Consider the following 20,265-nt stretch of genomic DNA (forward strand, 5'->3'; position numbering starts at 1 on the left):
TGAGCGTCACAAGTGCTTGCTGTGCACATCCTGCAGCCTGTTATACAGAGGGCAGTCCTCCCCCAACAACATGGCTGTAATCTCATTACTGTGTACATCCAAGGTAAGGCTACATTCAGACGATGTATGCCGCCAGCGGGAAGAGGAGGAGGGGATGAGCACCGCTCACCCCCACCACTTTCCAAAGTTATATATGGCGCCAGGCGCCGTATTCCAGCGAAAGATGTGTATGGGGGACGTACATATGGGGTTTGCCATGTATATACAGGGAATTGCCGTGTGTGGGGGACGTTTATATACGCCATATATATGTCGGCTGTATATACGCCCCCCATATGTTCGTGTGAATGTAGCCTAATTGTAGCCTGCTATACAGAGGGCAGTATTCTCCTAACAACATGGCTGTAAACTCATTGCTATGAAACAGCCCTTTCCATCCCCCCCTTAGTATCCACCATAAGTCAGATCACACAGGAGGCTGCAGGGATAAAAAAGCATCAGGCACAACTGTGACATCTCCTGAGCTCCAAAACCTTCAGTCCTTCTCCTGTAATCTCCACTACTGACTGTCTCTCCACCCTACATTGCTTTCCTGCAGTCCTTCTCCTGTAAGTCTACTGACTGTCTCTCTATCCTACTCTGCTGTCCTGCAAAGGACCCTCTGTCCCTGACTAGCAGGGGAGTATCTATAGATCAGCAACATGTGAGACTAAGAATTTATTCAATTCCTATTTTGCTACCTATGTATCCGTTATCTATATCTTCCTCTCTTGTCATCTATCATCTCTTTCCTATTTATCTTCTGTCTCCTATCTATTTATCCCTTATCTATCCATCTTTCCATCTATGTGTATATCTTCTATCTATCCTGAAAACAGACATACTAATTACTATTTAGTTGCACTTCTTGGCAAAGAGCCAGGAATTGCAGCCTCTACAACAGTTGCGTACAGTGGGGGAGGTGCAGTTGCCTATAGCCTGTTGTAGATGTGCCCTGGAGGCACGGTGTATTGCTATGCTGTACTGCCATCCGCCCCAATTTATAAGGAGGCTGGAGCCAGTGCAAGGAACATCATATCCTGGCAAACTTTGCCCCATACTTAGCATTTTTTTTACCCCTTTTGCCCTTCCATAGTAATAATATGCCCGATGCAGCGTACCTAGTATCGTAATGTCCTGCGGCCCCATTGGTGTATAAAAAAATAAGCTTACACACTCGCCTTCGGCATGTTTGCGTCATGCCCTCCCTTTCACCAGTGAAGAGGAGAAGAAAGAGGAGACACAATGAGCATTGGAAGGCGAGTGTGTGTGTATATATATATATATATATAATTTTTCTTTTTTTGGGGGGGGTTGCTGGTTTTTTTCAGCACATTTTTTTTCAGTACATACAACCGTATGTACTGTCGCAAGCTTGCGACATGTCCTATCTTTCTCCATGTGCAGAGCCTGTACTCAGTGCATTTCTATGGAGGGGGTCACAGCCTCTAGACTGCTTTACAGTTGTTATAAATGAGGCTGATATAAAGGTTTTAGGATGTAAATATTATTGAAAATATAGCTGTGCGTGTATTTTTTTTTTTTTTTCAAGTATATAGAGACAAGGATTAAAACAAAAAGGAATAGCAATGTCAGAGCCTTGGAAGGTAACACACCTGCTGTGCTGGGAATCAGTAAGTGCAGGGACTATTTGTACAACACAAGTGGAAGTAGACTCTAAATTCAGTGATGTAGAGCTGAGGCCAATGTGTTGTGGAATAACTGCCGCTATAAGTGCTGTGCATGTGCCCGGCTAAGCCTCTTCCACATCTGCTTCTGTGTGGAACAGAATAGAGGCTGAATATGCAATAACAAATAAAAAGGTATCTTTAACCCTTTAACCCCTTCACGCTCCGTGGCGGATATATCCGCCACGGAGCGCAGTGACTTAGCGCTCACTGGCGGATATATCCGCCACGGCGCTTATGCCGGCTCGGCTCTGGATCAGAGCCGAACCGGCATTGGGAAACACGGGGTGCCGGCTGTAACTAATAGCCGGCACCCCAGTGTAACACCCGCGATCGGAGTTGCCTCCGATCGCGGGTGCTTAACCCATTAAATGCCGCGGTCAGCGCGACCACGGCATCTAACATGCATCTGGGGGGTCTTTCCCCCACGATCGGCCCCCCCGAACCGTTTTCGGGGGGCGCCGATCGTTGCTATACTGGCACTGATAATACTGGCAGTGCCAGCCTATGCAAGTGTATAGGCTGACACTGATAATACTCTGCAATACATCAGTATTGCAGAATATTATCATGAAGAAGCAATCAGATGATTGCTTGTTCATGTCCCATGGTATAAAAGTGAAAAAGTAAAAAAAAAAAGTTATTCAATAAAAAAATAAAGTCATAAATCACTAAAAATGCCCCAAACCCCCAAAACATATAAAGAGACATATAACTAAAAAAAAAAGTCTAAATCATAACACAAACCCCACATATATAGTATCACCGCGTCCGTAACAACCCGTAGAATAAAAGTAAATCATTATTGAACCCCCACGATAAACGCCGTAAAAAAAACTGTTATAAACCCTCCAAAAATTATGATTTTTACCTTTTCAATCCCACAAAAAATGCTATAAAATGCGATCAAAAAACCATATGTACTCAGACATGATACTGGTGCAAAGTACAACATGTCCCGCAAAAAACACGCCATCAACCAGCTCCGTAGCCAAAAAAGTAACAATGTTATGCCACTTGGAAGACGGCAATACATAAATGATAGATTTTTCCCCAAATTAGGGTTTTGTTTGACAAATTTAGTAAAACGTAAGAAAATATATTCATGTCTGGTATCCCCGTAATCGTATCGACCCATAGAATAAAGATAACATGATTATTAGTCTATACGGTGAACACCAAAAAAAAAAAAGTTAAAAATCCAGTACAGAATTGATGCTTTTCTACTCCTGCCCTCAAAAAAAGTTCCTAAATTTTCAACAATAGGTGATACCAACCCCAAAATGGTAACAATGAAAAAAGCATCTCATCCCGCAAAAAAAATGCCATCACATGGCCCCAATAACGAAAAAGCGAAAATTTTATAGCCTTCAAAAGGGGCCAATGAGGAAACTAAAATCCTGGCAGCTGCAGCGCCCTCCTTCCCTTCTGCACCTCGCTGTGCCCCCATAAAACAAGTCACAGCCACATGTGGGGGGTCTCTGTACTCGGGAGAAATTGCAGAAGAAATTGTATGGTGGGTTTTCTCTTTTTATATTTTGGAAATGTGTAAATTTTAGTGCTAAATGAACGTATAAGGGAACAATTTGACCATTCTAAATTTCACCTCCATTTTGATTCAATTACTATGAAGATCTCAAGGGGTTAACAATCTTCGTAAAAGCTGTTTCTGATAGCTTGAGGGGTGCAGATTTGAAAATGGGTAGATTATATAGGGGGTTTTGATGCTAAATATGTAAAATTTCATTCAAAACTGTATTTATCCCCAAAATAGTCAATTCTGAAAATCCGGAAAAGCGATATTCTATTTGTAAGCCGCGTGACATCAAAATAAATTATCCAAACATTTCAGAAATTATGAAAATGTAAAGTAGACAAATGGGAAATGTTATTCAGCAACTTATTTAGGTGGTAAATCTATCTGCCTGAAAACGCAATGATTTAGAATTTCGAAAATGGCAAATTTTTTAAAAAATTTATCATATTTTCTTTTTTTTTGTAAATAAACACAAAACTTATCTAATTTACCACTAAAATGAAGTACAACATGTGGGGAAAAAACTATCTCAGAATCACTTTGATAAGTAACAGTGTTCAAAAGTTATAACCATATAAAGCGAAGCAAGTCAGAATCCAAAAAATGGGGCTGAGCCTTAAGCTACAAAATGGCTGCGTCCTTAAGGGGTTAAGGACCTCGCCCTTTTTTGTTTTTTGATTTTTCACTCCCCACAATTAAAAAATCTAACTTTTTTTTCCATGTAAAGAGCTCTGTGACGGCTTGTTTTCTGTGTAACAAATTGCACTTCATAGTGATGGTATTTATTCTTCTATTCCATGTTCTGGGAAGCGGAAAAAAAAATTCAAAATGCAGTGAAACTGGTCTTCTTCTGGGTTGTCTAATTGATCCTACCATATACTGCCATACTACAGTATGGCAGTATATGGGGATTTTCCTCCTCATTCATTACAAAGTGCTGATAATAATAATAATTCCCCATTAGGATGCAGCCCATTCCTACTGTAGAGCCTGTAGCTGACAGCAAAGTCAGATCAGTTCTCCATGAACCCAAACACCTCCTAATAATAATAATTCTTTATTTATATAGCGCACACATATTACGTAGTGCTGCACAAAGCATGTCAAATTGGTCCCTGTCCCCATGGGGTTCACAATCTAAATAACCTAACAGTATGTTTTGAAGTGTGGGGGGAAACAGGAGGACCATGAGGAAAACCATGCAAACATGGAGAGAACATACAAACACTTTGCAGATGTTCACCTGGGTGGGATTCGAACCCTGGGCGCCAGCTCTGCAAGGCAGAAGTGCTACCCACTCAGCCACCGTGCCACTAGCCAATTGTAATGAAAGGGTTAAAACGAAACAGCTGTCTTCAGAATACGTGAGACTGTCATGGCAACGGATTGTGGCTCCCCGCTGACGTCACGGTCCGATCCGGAAGCTATGCTGGCGATGATGTGCGGGTCAACACACCGATCGTGTAGCAAAGACTTTCTGGCTATGGAGAGGGCTCAGCCTGTGAGCCCTTTCCATGCACCCGTGAAAGGGTTAATTCCAGGTTACCATTATAAATAGCTTTTTGAAATATTTTAACCTCTTTAGGAGGTTTTTTTTTTAAAGTCATTGGTTTCGTGGCATAACCCCTTTCAAGGAAACCTGTCACTGCTGGTTCACAAATAGAGCCCTATTAAGTAACACTCTTCTTTTAGCTAAAGATTGTTTCCCTGACATCCGAGGGGGTGTGTCTTGCTCGGCCAGCTCCTCCTATCTACTTTTCCCCATGTTTAGCACTTTATGACATGTGATATCGTCAAAGGTCCTGTTAATGACATCTGCAACATCAGCCCCATGTATGTGTTTGATTATATGAAATCACAGCAAGCCCCTTGGAGGATGGGGAGGTATAGAAATCAATAGAGGCATGCTGTGATTTCACGTTATCAGATACATACATGGGGTAGATGTTGCAGATGCAAAAGTACCTTAGATGACATCACCTGGCCACATGACGTTAAGTGGCCAATGATGTAACAGAGATCTTTCTCAATGTTCCATATGGCAGAATGTAATGGCACTAAGAACTTTTAATAAAGAACAAATAACCACTGAATATGCAGGGCCTCATTTTGTTTCATTGGACTCATAGCAGGTGAGATGCATAGAAGTGCTCAGATTGATTTTTTTGCATTTCAGCCATGGAAAAGAACCATTTTGGAATAAGGCCAATTTTTAATCATAGTTCTTAAAAAAGTATTTATTTTGAGTGGGTCAAGTTCTCTTTAAACACATGTTCAGACCCATAAAGTCCATTCAGAACAAAACAGACATTTCAGTCATTGCTATTCCTGTCACTATTCAGCACAATTATTCCAGTTTACTGAGAACCTGAATCTCTTAGTGCAGAAAATCAGTAAATTGTAAGCACGGGATTTGCAACTGTGAGAAAGCTGAGTGCTGGCTGAACGCATCTGTAGGTGTCAGGCTCATGGTTTATGTGTACACTGTTAAATAGGCAAATATTCAACAGAGCATACATAAAGACATACAGCTGCCGGCTGAAAGGTTATTGTACTATGTATTTCCATACCACATTGATACATGCATAAAATAATGGAAATGGGTTAAAACAATCTAAATGAATACATACATAATATATCAATCATATATTCATGATAAAATCTTACTAGTGTTTTTTTTTCTTTTAATATTTTAACCAAAGCCAAGATGTGACTACACCTAGAAAAAAAAATTTCACTTAGACTTTGCCTACATACTCCAGGAATTGCTACTTTTTCATGGCTTGTGCGTCAGGCAGCTGGCATACAAGGCATGATCAATTTCTCCCTTCATTGTTCATCCTGTGAAGGTGTTATGGAACTTGGCATCAATGCAGTCCCAAACCATGATGCTTCTGTTACATCTGTGTCTGGGTCTTCTGCAGTTCATACTGTCAGGCTGAGAAGACACTGGGGCACATTTACTTACCAGTCCCTGGAGCGTTCCCTGATCCGGACTGTCCGACTGGAATGCATTGTGCCGCGATTCACTTAGATTGTGCGCCCAATTTCCTGCATGTGTCACTTCCCCGATCAGGTCCGCCAGATTTCACCTTCTTCTTCCCGGTGTATGTAAGTGCATTGTCTTGGACACAATTTTAAAGTTAAATCGCACGCTCGGACCGAATCCGTCGGATCGTCTGACGGCCCGTGCCCCGATTTCCAAAATATGATCGAATGCGACACAATCCCCTTCTAATAGGTGTCACAGCTATGAAAATCCCGAAAAATTCCAAAATCCAACGAAAGTGCGTTCCACCGCCCCTTAGTAAATAAGCCCCGCTGAATTAGATCTTCTTTTCAGTCGAAAGTCTGAACAGTGGTCTATTGCAATCAGGAACAAAAGACAGGAGAGTGAACCCAAAGTCCCTGCTAGCTTGCTCCTGCTTATACTAGGCACTTCGAGACAACCACAAAGACAGTCACTTCCTGCACCAAAGTGTGGACATATAACATGACAGACAAACAAATAACACACATGGGAGGCTAACAGTCCGGATTATAACAGATACCTAATTAAACATATCACACATACGGGGATGAACCAAGCCTGTCTTCTGCTTGAGGCGAGCCATAGAGAGACGCCCCACCTCCATATATCAAACCAAAACGAAAAGAGAAAGAATGCATTCAAAAGGGCTCATAAGGTAGTGCAAAAACAATCATCAAATTTTATTAATACACAACAGACAATGACCAGTGCTCTAAAAACATTTAAAATACAAGAATGTACATATCAAAAGCAATGTACAGCGTATCGCCATGTAGTATAAAATGCATACAGCGTATCGCCATGTAGTATAAAATGCATACAGCGTACCGCCATGTAGTATAAAATGCATACAGCGTACCGCCATGTAGTATAAAATGCATACAGCGTACCGCCATGTAGTATAAAATGCATACAGCACTGACGGAGCACTGAAATGGCGGCATGATGCCGGACGGAGGGTGGGTCGAGCCGGGAGAGGGAGCATTGTGCCGGACTGGAGACTGGAGTGGAGGGGGGTTGAACCGGGAGCAGAGGTATGCGGGACGTGAATTATTAATTCAAAAAGTAAAAAATAATGGAAAAAAAATAGAAAACCCTAAAAGTTCAACCCCCCCCCCCTTTATCTAGAACTGATATAAAAAAAAAATCATAAACAGGTTAGGCATCCCAAGGTAATATTGAATTCTGGCGCACAGTTTGCAATAATCAGGCGCACCCCGCACTGCTCTCGAAGTGTGCATCAAGTTTTTTTTGGTGCACCTTTAACATACAGAACGCCCCTTTAGGTGCAGAATACTGGTGCAAACACTTCATAAATACATGTGCAAGGAGTTTGCATGTTCTTTTCAGTGCAAAGTCAGACATAAAACTGTCACAAAACACTTTAAAGCGAATCTGTCAATAGGGACCTAATTTTCACTAAAGACAGGTTGCAGAGGCCCATTACACCTGCATAACAAATATGCCTTTCTGCCTTCTCAAAGCATTTGCATTACAATATAACTGTATGTTATAACTTACCTGGCACGCTGACAGAATCCTTGGTTTAATCTCAGGGATAGGGCTTTGATTTTGTTGGATTTCAAAAAACAACATGTGACATGTCTGTGCTGCTCACTCCTCAGCTCCCAGCCCCCAACTTTGTGCTCCTGTACATCGCCTCCCTCCCCTACTGAGTTCAACTACTGAGCAGCGCATCTTGGATATTCCTGTTCTTTTTCTCATGTTGTATTTTACTATCGTTGAATATCCTACATTGGCCTCGGGTTACTAGGGTATGCTGCAGATCATTGCTAATCTAGAACCTCAAGCTGTGATTTTGCATATCCTTTTTGTGCTCAGGGGTGTGACCAGCCTCTCTGCTGCCTGAGAGAAAGACGCCACCCCCCATCACCCCCCTGATTGGTCAAAGAGTTATATACAGTACTGTGCTTAGTGGTAATAATGAATTGGGGAACCCACGGATCACTGAATTGATACAGATAATGTGCCATTTCCAGCAGCTACCAGTCTCAAATGCCCCTCCTGATAGTGTTCCTTTTTCTGTTGTATGCCTATAAAAGAAGGGTCTACAGAAAAGGGGACACTATAACAACTCTATTTCTACAGCCTATAATGTCCCCTGGTCTTTGGCCTTTTCACTATGAGGAAAAAAGTATACATACTGTAGATACCTAAGGATAAGATGAGGTGCCTAATTATTCCACACAAAAAAAGAAAAATGGGTAAATGTATTGACTGGAGTATAAGTCTAGGGAGGAAAATACAGTCACTACTCATTTATAAAATATCCAGCAGCCTCCCCTCATTAATAAGATGTCCAAAGCAGAGTCCCCTCTGTAATGTAATGCCCCCTGCAGAGTCCCCCCTTTAAAGGAAACCTACCATTTGATGCCTTATAAACTAAACATACCTTGAGAATGCTGGTGCAGGCACATATCTTGTTTAATCCCTGAGCTGAGTGGGCTATGCTGAAAAAACAATTATAAAATTATGATAATGAAGCTATCTTGGTCCTTTGCCTGGCTCCGTGCTTCTCCTTTCACATAAGTTGTGCACTGCAGCAGAGAATTATGTCATCACAGTGTTATCCCTGAGAGTCAGAAGTAATCAATCGCTGCACTATCCTCAGCAGTGGTGTATGAGTAATCCAGCTCAGGTTGATTAGTCCTGTCTGCTCAGGAAGCTGCGTGTGTAATGTGTTTAAGTAGCTATCCCAAGGATCTGAATTTTATAATTGTTTTTTCAGCAAAACCACTCAACTCGGGGATCAAACAAGATATGTGCCTGCACCAGTGTAGTTACAGCATTCTCAAGATATGTTGACAAGAGTCCCCCTTGTAATGGAATGCCCGCAAAGCCCCCCCCCCTTCTTTAATGTAATGTTCATAGCAGGGCCCCTTTAAAAACAATACAACATTGCATGATGTCATAATGTATGGGCCGAAGCCGAGAAAAAGATGGAGCCACTGGGAGAAAAAAAACCAATGTGAGTATATCATGTTTTATTTAACATGTAAATTCACTGGACCGGGTGTTCCTGGGTCGGGGACAGACAGTATTTTATGGGGGGACAGCACTGCCCCAAGATGCCGCCCCTTCATCATGCAGCAGCACTTTTGCCCAAGCCGACTTGCTCAAGTCGCCTCATGGGTGGTGCTCCCCTATTTGCGCTCTGTGTTTCTTTCTCATTTTATACTTCTGTTTTAAATAGGAACAAATATAAACAAATAATGAATGGCTTAGGATAGTGTTGTCTGTCCATTATCATATTGTAAACCAGGATGGAGCCCAACAGACCACAAGTCAATGGGACTGGTAATATGCCTGGTGTTATCTACCAGTGTGTGGGTAAAGCCACATTAGTTTTATAGCATTGGGTGTGGAGCCAAGTTCTCTTAGGCCATGATGTGAAAATATGGTCAAGTACTACAGAGTAGCCCTATTAAGACATGCTATATAGCGGTATATAATTTATATGCTGCTATAAGGCAGTCCACAAAGATGCCAGTATCTCACATATAGTGATAAACAATGTGCTGCTGATGTGGTGATGTGCTTGCTAGGCTTATTTGGACTGCAGAGATTTCTCTGAACATTCTGTACCAAGATAACAGGCAATTACAGGTAATGGCCTTACACTATTCCAAATCATATCTTTCTACTGCATTTAGCACTTCCAGTACATTTCCCAGCTCCTGAAAGCAACACATGCTCATCCTGCATTCTGGAGATAACAATGTTTAGTTTTGCAATAAATTTAACCTTTTAGTATCACAAAATTGTATACTGGGATATAGGGGCTATACTGTAAATACTGTGTAAAGAAAAATTGTCCTACTGATGATCATAGTGATTCAATACTAACTTATCACCCTCCTTTACTATTTCTTCATTTTAGAAAGATTTTTTTCTTAAAGGGGTCTTTCCCTCAAACAACATCTATTGATCGATACAAAGGAAGGAGCTCTGGACATGCATGACTAACGCAACATTCACTTTTATGGGACTAAAGGCAAGCTGTACTCAGCCATTCATATGCATTCCACTACTGCTCCATTTACACAGGTGACCTGTGGAAGCTTATTCTCATACCATGAGTGCCTCAACAATCAGATTAATCCTTCTAAACTGTGGATACTTCAGTAGCATGTGGTTGGAACAAGCCACATACTATAGTTATATGACCCTAAATTAATCAAATACTAGTTATGTATCACATATACAGAACCTAAGACAAAACATGCTCCATCAGTGGTGTCTTAAAAGGAACCTGTCATCAAGAACTGGCACAATAAACCTTACTCGCCCCCCCCCCCCCCCATTGTGTCTGTTGAAAAGTGCAGGTAAATCTGCTTCCTCCCACCAGTAAGATCCTTCAGTAAACATTCCCCGCTTTTGTCAATGTTGGCCCCACCCACTGCGGGTGTGTGAAATGGTGAGAAGATCATCAGCTCCCACTCAGGGTTCACTACCGAATAAATCATGCAGTGAGACTCAGTGAAACTGAGCTGTTAATCAAAAGGAGGTGTGGTTCACTGGCATCCAGGGAGAAAACTTAACTCTTCTATTCAGAAGTTAACTCATCTCTACTGATATTGTCATATCAGAAAAACAGCTGTACCTAATAGGTTATTCCCATCTGGACAATCACAATTAATTTAATTAATTTGCCATTTGCATACATTTCTTCAATTGGATGTAATTAATAAATTTACTTATGGGAAGATAACTTAAATAATTTTCCATAAATGTAGCCATGTTGTCCCAACAAAATATCTGTCCTTGGATACAACCGTCTCTGCACTCTGGCAGTGGTGACCACGCATGCGGTATCACGGCCTGACCACCTCATGGGGTTTGCCCATAAAAGAAAATTCTCAAATTTCAATCCCCTGGTGATGCTTACACAATAAAGATAATTTTTAACCCCTTACTTTACAATTTTATTCAGTTTTATTGTTGTTTTAGCTCCTATCACTCAGTGATGGTCGGTGTAAAATTCCAGAGTGTGGGCGGGGACTCTCTAAGCAGACACATCATGATCCCTCTAGTGCTATCAGATGCTGTGTGCTGACAATGTGGTTAGATTATCAGGGTCCAGGTTTACATACACTTTCATTAAGCTTCTGAACATTCACTAGTATGTGACACATAGAAAGAGGGATAAGACCAGAGATGAAAGATGATGAGATCCACATGACATTTGCAGCTCTGCTATAACAGCCATAACATACACTTTCAGCACTGTAATATACCTCTTTACCTGTCCCATGGATAAAGACCTTATCTGTCTGTAGCTTGTAGCTTTACTCTCCTCACACTGCTGTCTGCAGGAAGTCTTTGTGTGAGTTTATCTCGGAATGCAAGGGGTAGGGCTACTCCAGAGAGCAGATCAGTGCAGCGTCAAACAAATGAACAATATGGCCTTCCCTACCCTAGACTTCTAATTACGGGTCGGTTCCAGGGGCAACTGAAATTTTATACACCAGGACTAATAGAGCCCGATTGGAATGATATCTGTAAAATATTGTATCTTTTGTAATAACAGTGAATTAAAGAATGTGTTATTTTGTAAATTCTGAGTATATTTAAGAATTTTGTCTTCATTGGAATACCCCTTTAACATATTCCTTTTACACATTCCTACATGCAAAAACTATTTGTTTCTTTGTGCAATCACTCCATAAAATGTGGTCGTATCCGAGGGTAACAATCTTGTTTCTAATGGACAACATGGCTACATTTTTGGGAACATATCTTCACAGGGGTACAATTTTTTAATAACTTCCAATTGAAGAAATGTATGTATATGGAAGATGTGTTCATTTAAATGTCAATGCCCAGATCGGAATAACCCTTTAAGGTACTATGCACAAGTGGCAGATAATTTTAGGCAATGTGTGAAGGACTTTTAACCCTTTATCAGTCCTTCCATTACAGGTGTGAATATTGAAATTCTATTGACAGGTCCTCTTTAAATATCTAAGTATAATAAATATACTCACAATTCTGAGTAGATATATGAGTATGTGTATCTCGTGGACATGCAGCAATGCATCCCTACAGTACAGAATATTGTTTAGTATTTTCATCTGATTTTCTTTAAAGGGGTTTTCCCACAAAGAAAAGTTGGGCCCTATCCACAGGATAGGGCCTAACTTGCTGATCAGAGGGGGTCTCAGTGCTGAGACCCCGCAGATCGCGTAAACGAGGGGTTTTTCGGACCCCTCGTCGCTCCATCAGATTAACGTAGCAGATGGCCGCACAAGACCGTTCTGCTCCATTAATCTCTATGGAGCTGAAGGAGATCGGTGAGCGCAGACCCCTAGTTTTCGCGATCTGCGGGGTCTCAGCACTGAGAAGATCTATAATAAAGAAGAGCCTCAGCCTTTCATTTATGACAATGTAGTAAAATGCTGGTGGCTTTTGATATTGAGCTCCACTCATTTCACAACTGATGTAAGTACATTCGGTACATTGCTGAAAGGAATATGCTAGTGATATCCAAATGCAGACAGCCTGGAAATCCTACCAAAGGCTGGGACTGATCTGTGGACAGTAATACAAAATATATTGTAAATGGTGGCAAAATAATGAAACCAAATACAGGTTTAAACACTTATGATCAAAGAAAGCAAAATATGTATACAGTAGTCTCTTCTTACACATAAGAAAAATTAACTGAGCACCAATAAAAACACATTGTGAATTAAATCCAGGATCATCTAAGTGTGAACTATCTCCTTATGTAGCATTAGAACTTCTAAAGTTTTATTTGTATGGCTGTGGGCACCAAATTCATTGGAAATCTACTGGGATAAAAATTTGGGGATTGTGGAGCTAATATGATCATAGCCATCACATATTACAGTGTTTGAAGAATCACTCCATCTTTTTTAACCATAAATTGTCATAGCTAGATATCTTTCACTATGAGAAACAAAATTACGGCTCTAAGCTTGTGGCTACAGAAATGATCACATTACAATTTTAGATTATGGCGGAGGAAAAAGTCAACAAGAAATATACATCTGACAGAAGTCAGCTACACAGCGGTAAAAGTGGTAAATAGGTTCCCATTGTGAAATAAAGTATCCCACACTGTATACGTTGTTTACTGTGCTTGACAAAGCTATTCCATTCTGCAAAAACAAAAAAAAAACTGACACAGTTCTGGCCACTGTGTGAACTGAAGAGTTATCGATAACCTAAGGCAGTGATGGCGAACCTATGGCACTGGTGCCAGAGGTGGCACTCAGAGCGCTTTCTGTGGGCACTCAGGCCATCAGCCTAGGACAGAGTTCACCAAACAGGACAAAATCCATTAAATCTTCCTGCAGTCCTAGACAACTTATGAGATGCTGCGCTCAGCGCTATTTTACAGCGACACTTCATTGACTGTTTGGAACTGCTTGAAAAGTGAGAAGGTGTTAAAAGAAGTGCATTATCTTTGGAGGTCATCCTGCTGGACCCGACCATTCTTCCTAAACAGAGACACCCTGGAGAGAAGCTAAAATGATAGTCTGAATTTGCCCACCTTCTTTCAACTGTATTGGTGGCATCAGGCAGCCGATACAATTAAAGAAGTGGAAGAACCGGTAGCAATAAGTTACTGCTTAAAATGGCACATTGGCACATCAGGGTAAATAAGTGTGTTTTGGTTGTAGTTTGGGCACTCGGTCTCTAAAAGGTTCGCCATCACTGACCTAAGGGTACACTGAAGACCTATGGATGAACTGAAGACCGATGGATGATCAGAAGGTGTACTGCAGACCTATGGACGAACTGAAGACCGATGGATGATCAGAGGGTGTACTGCAGACCTATGGATGATCAGAGGGTGTACTGAAGACCTATGGATGAACTAAAGAGCGATGGATGATCAGAGGGAGTACTGAAGACCTATGGATAAACTGAAGAGGGATGGATGATCAGAGGGTGTACTTAAGACCTATGGATGAACTAAAGAGCGATGGATGATCAGAGGGAGTACTGAAGACCTATGGATAAACTGAAGAGGGATGGATGATTAGAGGGTGTACTGAAGACCTATGGATGAAGTAAAGACCGATGGATCATCTAACAGTAGGTGTATGGAAGACCGATGGAGTACCTAAGGATGTACTAAAGACTGATGAATAATCTAAGGGTATACTGAAGACTTATGGCTGAACTGAAGACCTATGAATGAACTGAAAAATGGATGATCTAAGAGTGTACTGAAGACCTATGGATGAACTGAAGACCAATGGATTTCCTAAGGGTGTACTGAAAACCTATGGAAGAACTGAAAACCGATGGATGATCAGAGGGTGTACTGAAGACCCATGGATGAACTGAAAACCGATGGATAATCTAATAGTAGGTGTACTGAAGTTCGATGGATGACCTAAAGGTGGACCAAAGACTGATGAATAATCTAAGGGTATACTGAAGACCTATGGATGAACTGAAGAAGGATGGATGATCTAAGAGTGTACTGAAGACCGATGGATGAACTGAAGAACGATGGATGATCTAAGGGTGTATTGATCGATGTGGATAAACTGAAGACCTATGGATGATCTAAAGGTGTACTGAAAACCTATGGATGAACTGTAGTCCTATGGATGATCTAAGGGTGTACTGAAGAGCTATAGATGTGTATATTTTCCTGAATCCTGTGTGACTTGTCCTTTCTCACTTTACATACCCTGTCTGCGCTCCTAGGGGTAAATCCGGACATATTCCCCCTTTTTGTCTCGTTATTTATATATATTGATGTCAGAAAATAGGAACATCTCAGACAATCTTGACTGAACTTTGCTGAGGGATTCTATCCATAGACAGCCGCCGTTCTGCTGTCCATTCCAACTGCAAGAACCCTGACAGATGGCTCGTGCCTCTGCAGCTACTTACATGTCCTTGGCTGGTAAGTTCTTGCCTTCAACTACCCGAATGAAGACGGAGCTCCGTCTGGCCATGGCTGTGAGCGCAGAGGGTTCAGTAGCCAGCTCCCGTTCTCGGCTCCCTCCACATTAGTCCCCACAGCCCCGTATAGCAGGTGCTGGCAGCTGCATAGAAATAGCAGTTAGCGGACAGCCAGTAGCTGAGGAGAGCTCGGGGGGCGGGGCTAACAAGTGCATACAACCGCGACCTGTTCTTCCCCGTGCAGGAGTTCCAGCTGTGTGACGTCACGGCACGGAGTGTGGAATCCTCCTCACTGCTGGCGGCTGTGTAAAATACAATCAGACAATGTAGGAGACGTCATGTGAGTGCAGGGGTTAAAGCTTGGCCAGTCTCTAGACGCGGGTTACAACTTTGTGACATCACGGTGTGGTGACGTCCTGTCTGCCTTCCCATTGTGTGGAAAGAATGTTCTCCACAAACGTCTGGATGAGCGTCCTCATCTTTTTTAGGAGATGTTCACTTTCCCTCACACTATAAACAAGGCGAGGCGCAGTATGCCCCATCCACAACATGCCAGTAAGCTATATATATGGAGCACGATAAAGCATCCATAACATATCACCGAATGTATTTTACAGTCAGTATATAAACGGCATCATTCAGAGTGTGATATTTTATACGCCTCCCCTCCTCTTAGGTTCCCTGCACACAAACTTAGAATTTGTCTGTATTCTGTCCCTTGATTCAAAGGATAGCACATGGTCACATGTATTTCTATGGTCTCATACACACAGACATGGGGGGAGATTTATCATACGCCAGCGCAGGAGGATAGTGTCCAACTAAGCAAGGTCCGTTCACAGGTTTTTGAAAATTACGGAGGTACAGGGTTTTAAATTCCCGTACCTGCCTGCTCCGCCAGCTTCCGCACCCCTTCTATGCCCCCAGGTGGCGCCCACATAGTCGCAGTAAGAAACGCAAATTCTTGAACTGCGCGAGAATTTGAGATTCTTTCACTGCTTTTATGCCAGAAAACTAGAGTATAGGCAGTGATAAATCTCCTACCTTGGTTTCCACAGTCTGGCCCGTGTTTGTGACACACCAATGACACAGAGGTCACAAACAACTTACCATGGGTCCATTGTCAGTGTCCTGAGATTGGACACATTTGAGTACTCGTAGCCTTAGGCCCCATGCACACAAACGTATTAAAAAGAGCCATATATACGGCCAGAGTACAGTCCCATGCATTCCGATGGCCAATATGGCAATCCATGTACATATTGTCCCCCATACCGTACGCTACGTGATCCGTATAAAAAAAATATAGAGCTGCACCTATTTTTCATTGTATTTCCGTTCCGTACATTCCATAAAAGTCAATGGGAACATATAAAATACAGACTATATATGTGCTGCATACGGCTGTGCACCCTATGCTGCTGTATATACATGCAGTATCCAGAACCAGTGGGAGGTGTGCCTAGCTTTTTCTTGGGGCCTGGAGTCAGCCGGGGCCCGCAGTACCTGAGTGGCTGGCGGTTGCGGCCTAGGCACGCTAGTGTCGCGGTGCTTGGTATGGGGAACCGGAGGGCTGTCCAACAGCCTGGCAGGTCTCCAGCAGGGTGGTGTTGGCAAGAAATGATGAGGGAGAGGCTGCTATAGCGGTTCTCCCTGGGGCAACCCTTTGGTGTCTAGAGTATGAGTCTCTGTGTGGTGGATAGGGTGCCCGTGATGGTGACAGCCGTAGTAGCAGGGACCAGACAGAGGCAGACGTTGAACAAAAACAACTTACAGTTCTTTATTGGAACCGACAGGAACCGTAGCAACGTGTCTTGACAGAATGGTGGAATGCTGGAGATGTAGTTGGAGGGAGCCACAGGATGGATCATCAGCCTGGATGCAAAGGGCAGGCTGGGAGATAGCTGTGTCCTAGTAGGATGCTTCAGCTTGTCCTGGGTTGCTTGAAGGTAGGATGATACCCCTTTCCTCTCACTAACTAGCTCTTAGCTCCACTCTTCAGGCAGGGAGCTGGGCTCTGATCTGAGAGAGTGAACTTTCTCCTCACACTGCACTCTCTTCTGAGGGAGAACTGACTTCTAGAAGTTTCCTGACCAGGGGTTTTGTTACTCCCACTGGTCAGGTGGTGGCTACTCCTCCAATTACATCTCAGCTCACAGAAACAAGGTATAACACATGTGATTGGTTGCTGGAATTACATCACAGAAAATACTTAACTCCTGCCTTACCAGGCAGGATCTACCACTGCAGTACTCATCTGTGTTATGTAGTTGTTATGTAGTGACATGCTGTGGGGGCTGATCAGACCCTTCACAGGCTGCGAGCTACATGGTGGGACGTATTTGCAACAACCACTCTGCCTTGCATCGGCGAGGGTGTTGCATACCCCCCGGGCAATTGAAAGAGCCGCCCTCGGCTCGACTACGGACTGGTTGGGGCGCAGAGAACCAACCGCTGGCCAGCAGCGGGGAACCTCTAGGGGGTCCGTGCAAGTAGAGGTAGATATGGGCACTTCTGTGCAGGCTACATGATCTGTAGGGACAAACCGCCCATGGTCCTGGAGACAGGCACCTGGGTTGGTGTCGGACTTAGACAAGGACATGTGAATGCGAAAGATGACAGTTGGTCGCTGACGCCATTAAACCAAACTGTACAGTAGGAAAGGTGTGGTTTCATGTACTGTAATCCACTCCTTGCACCAGGGCCTGTATATTTGTTATATAAACACTTCTTCCCTAGCTACAAATATATAGTGTATATATGCATTACATTGGCATATGTGACACAATAAGACATTATACAAATGTTTAAGTACCTGCCGACTGACATTCTTACCCTTGTATGAGTGGTATCCAGGTGCTACATCTTTAACACCCCCGGTCCCCTAAGGACCCGCAGTTTACGGACTACCCCCACTTACGAAGCTTCGGTTTGAGGCATAAGATAGCGGTCAGGGTTTACGTAGAGACGGTCCGACACAGCCACACTACAATCTGGAAAGCCTATAAAAGTTTAGTGCAAACTACTGACATATATTGACAGTGTGCAAATATTTTGTAAACTCTCATTGGCTTAGGAGCCCAATGGGTACACATCTTAACCCCTTAACGACTTGGCCTTTTTTAGTTTTTTTCACTTCCATTTTTCACTCACCAACTTCAAAAATCTATAACTTTTTTATTTTTCCACATAAAGAGCTGTGTTATGGCTTATTTTCTGCGTAACAAATTGCACTTCATAGTGACGGTATTTAATATTCCATGGCGTGTACTGGGAAGCGGGAAAAAATTCCAAATGCAGTGAAAATGGTGAAAAAACACATTTGCAACGTTTTCTTGTGGGCTTGGATTTTACAGCTTTCACTCTGAATCCCAAATGACATGTTTACTTTATTCTTTGGGTCGGTACGATCACGTGGATACCAAATTTGTATAGGTTTTATAATGTTTTCATACATTTAAAAAAATTAAAACCTCCTGTACAAAATATTTTTTTTTAATTTTGCCATTTCTGGCACCAATAACTTTTTCATACTTTGGTGTACGGAGCTGTGGGTGGTGTCATTTTTTGCGAATTTTGATGGCGTTTTCATTACTATAATTTTTGGGACTCTGCGAACTTTTGATCACTTTTTATGAATTTTTTTATATTTTTCAAAATGGCAAAAAAATGCCATTTTCGACTTTGGACGCTATTTTCCGTTACGGGGTTAAACGCAGTGAAAAAACTTTATTATATTTTGATAGATCAGGCATTTTCGGACGCGGCTATACCTAATGTGTTTATGATTTTTACTGTTTATTTATTTTTATATCAGTTCTAGGGAAAGGGGGGTGATTTGAATTTTTAGGTTTTTTTATTATAATTTTTTTTTTTTAAACTTTTTTTATTTTTACTTTTACTATTTTTCAGACTCCCTAGGGTACTCTAACCATAGGTAGTCTGATTCATCCTATCATATACTGCCATACTACTGTATGGCAGTATATGTGGATTTTACTCCCCATGCATTACAATGTGCAATAAGCACATTGTAATGCATGGGTTAAAACGAAGTAGCCTCGGGTATTTGGAACACCCGAGGCTACCATGGCGACGGATCGCCACTCCCCGTGACGTCATCAGGGAGCGGCGATCCACGATCCGCATGGGCGCCGCCATCTCTTTGAAGCCGCCGGCAGCATTGCCGGCTGCGATCGAGGTGAAAACACCCTGCTAGCACCGATCGCGGGTGTTACCGGTAAGCCTTTGCTGCAATATGCAGCAAAGAGTTACCGGCTATGGAGAGGGCTCGGCCCGCGAGCCTTCTCCATGCACCGGGACCCGGCGCGCGTCGGGAAGGGGTTAAACATAACGTTACAAACGTTACAGAGATAGGCTACTCAGGGTAGCAGGATAAAATGTCTCTTTACCTAAAAAGGAAAAGGCATAATAGTGTATGCAGAATGTCCATACCTAAAAGGAAGGCATTGGGGGTCATTTACTAAGGGCCCGATTCGCGTTTTCCTGACGTGTTACCCGAATATTTCCGATTTGCGCCGATTGTACCTGAATTGCCCCGGGATTTTGGCGCACACGATCGGATTGTGGCGCATCGGCGCCGGCATGCGCGTGATGGAAATCGGGGGACGTGGCCGAGCGAAAACCTGACGGATTTGGAAAAACCGCCGCATTAAAAAAAAAAATTGTGTTGCAAAAATTTCACTCACCTTCATCCAGGATAGGCCAGTGTATTTCGAGGCATTCCAGCGGACTGCTGGATCGCGAATGGGCCGGGTAAGTAAATCTGCCCCATTAAGTGTAATATAATAAATGGAGTAGCAACTTTTCCTGCGAGTTGGCAAAAGTCTCTCAGAAGGTCTTTAATAGCAAAGTCCTTTGTAGGAATCTCTGCTGTGGCAGAGGAAGGGGTGCTCTCATAGCACATGACAGTGGGCAGTTCAAGGTATGTCTCTTGACTGAGATAAGTAAATAGGGGTAGAGTCTCAGGAAAGTTTCTGGCTCTAAGGGCATAGCGGGCGCTCAGCCCAAATGGGATAGCAGCATAAATAAAGTAA

At 42.6% G+C, this 20,265-nt stretch overlaps 1 protein-coding gene across 7 annotated transcripts in view; it reads right to left on the reverse strand.

Annotated features, from left to right (window-relative positions):
- The window catches only part of LOC140118429 (ras GTPase-activating protein 4-like), a 132,012-nt gene extending 116,433 nt beyond the window's left edge, over window positions 1–15,579 (reverse strand). For 4 of the 7 annotated variants that reach the window (XM_072136331.1, XM_072136330.1, XM_072136333.1 and 1 more), the window contains exon 1: window positions 15,197–15,576. Coding sequence is in view for 3 of the 7 variants with exons in the window: in XM_072136328.1 (XP_071992429.1) it covers window positions 15,197–15,261 (65 nt within the window). In the remaining 4 variants the exon portion in view is untranslated. Of the gene's footprint in view, window positions 1–15,196 lie in introns of all 7 variants that reach the window. The other 3 variants (XM_072136329.1, XM_072136334.1, XM_072136332.1) reach the window with 2 other exon arrangements.
- Between the last annotated feature and the right edge of the window lie 4,686 nt (window positions 15,580–20,265).

This window comes from Engystomops pustulosus, chromosome 2 (assembly GCF_040894005.1).
Source record: "Engystomops pustulosus chromosome 2, aEngPut4.maternal, whole genome shotgun sequence".
NCBI lineage: Eukaryota > Metazoa > Chordata > Amphibia > Anura > Leptodactylidae > Engystomops > Engystomops pustulosus.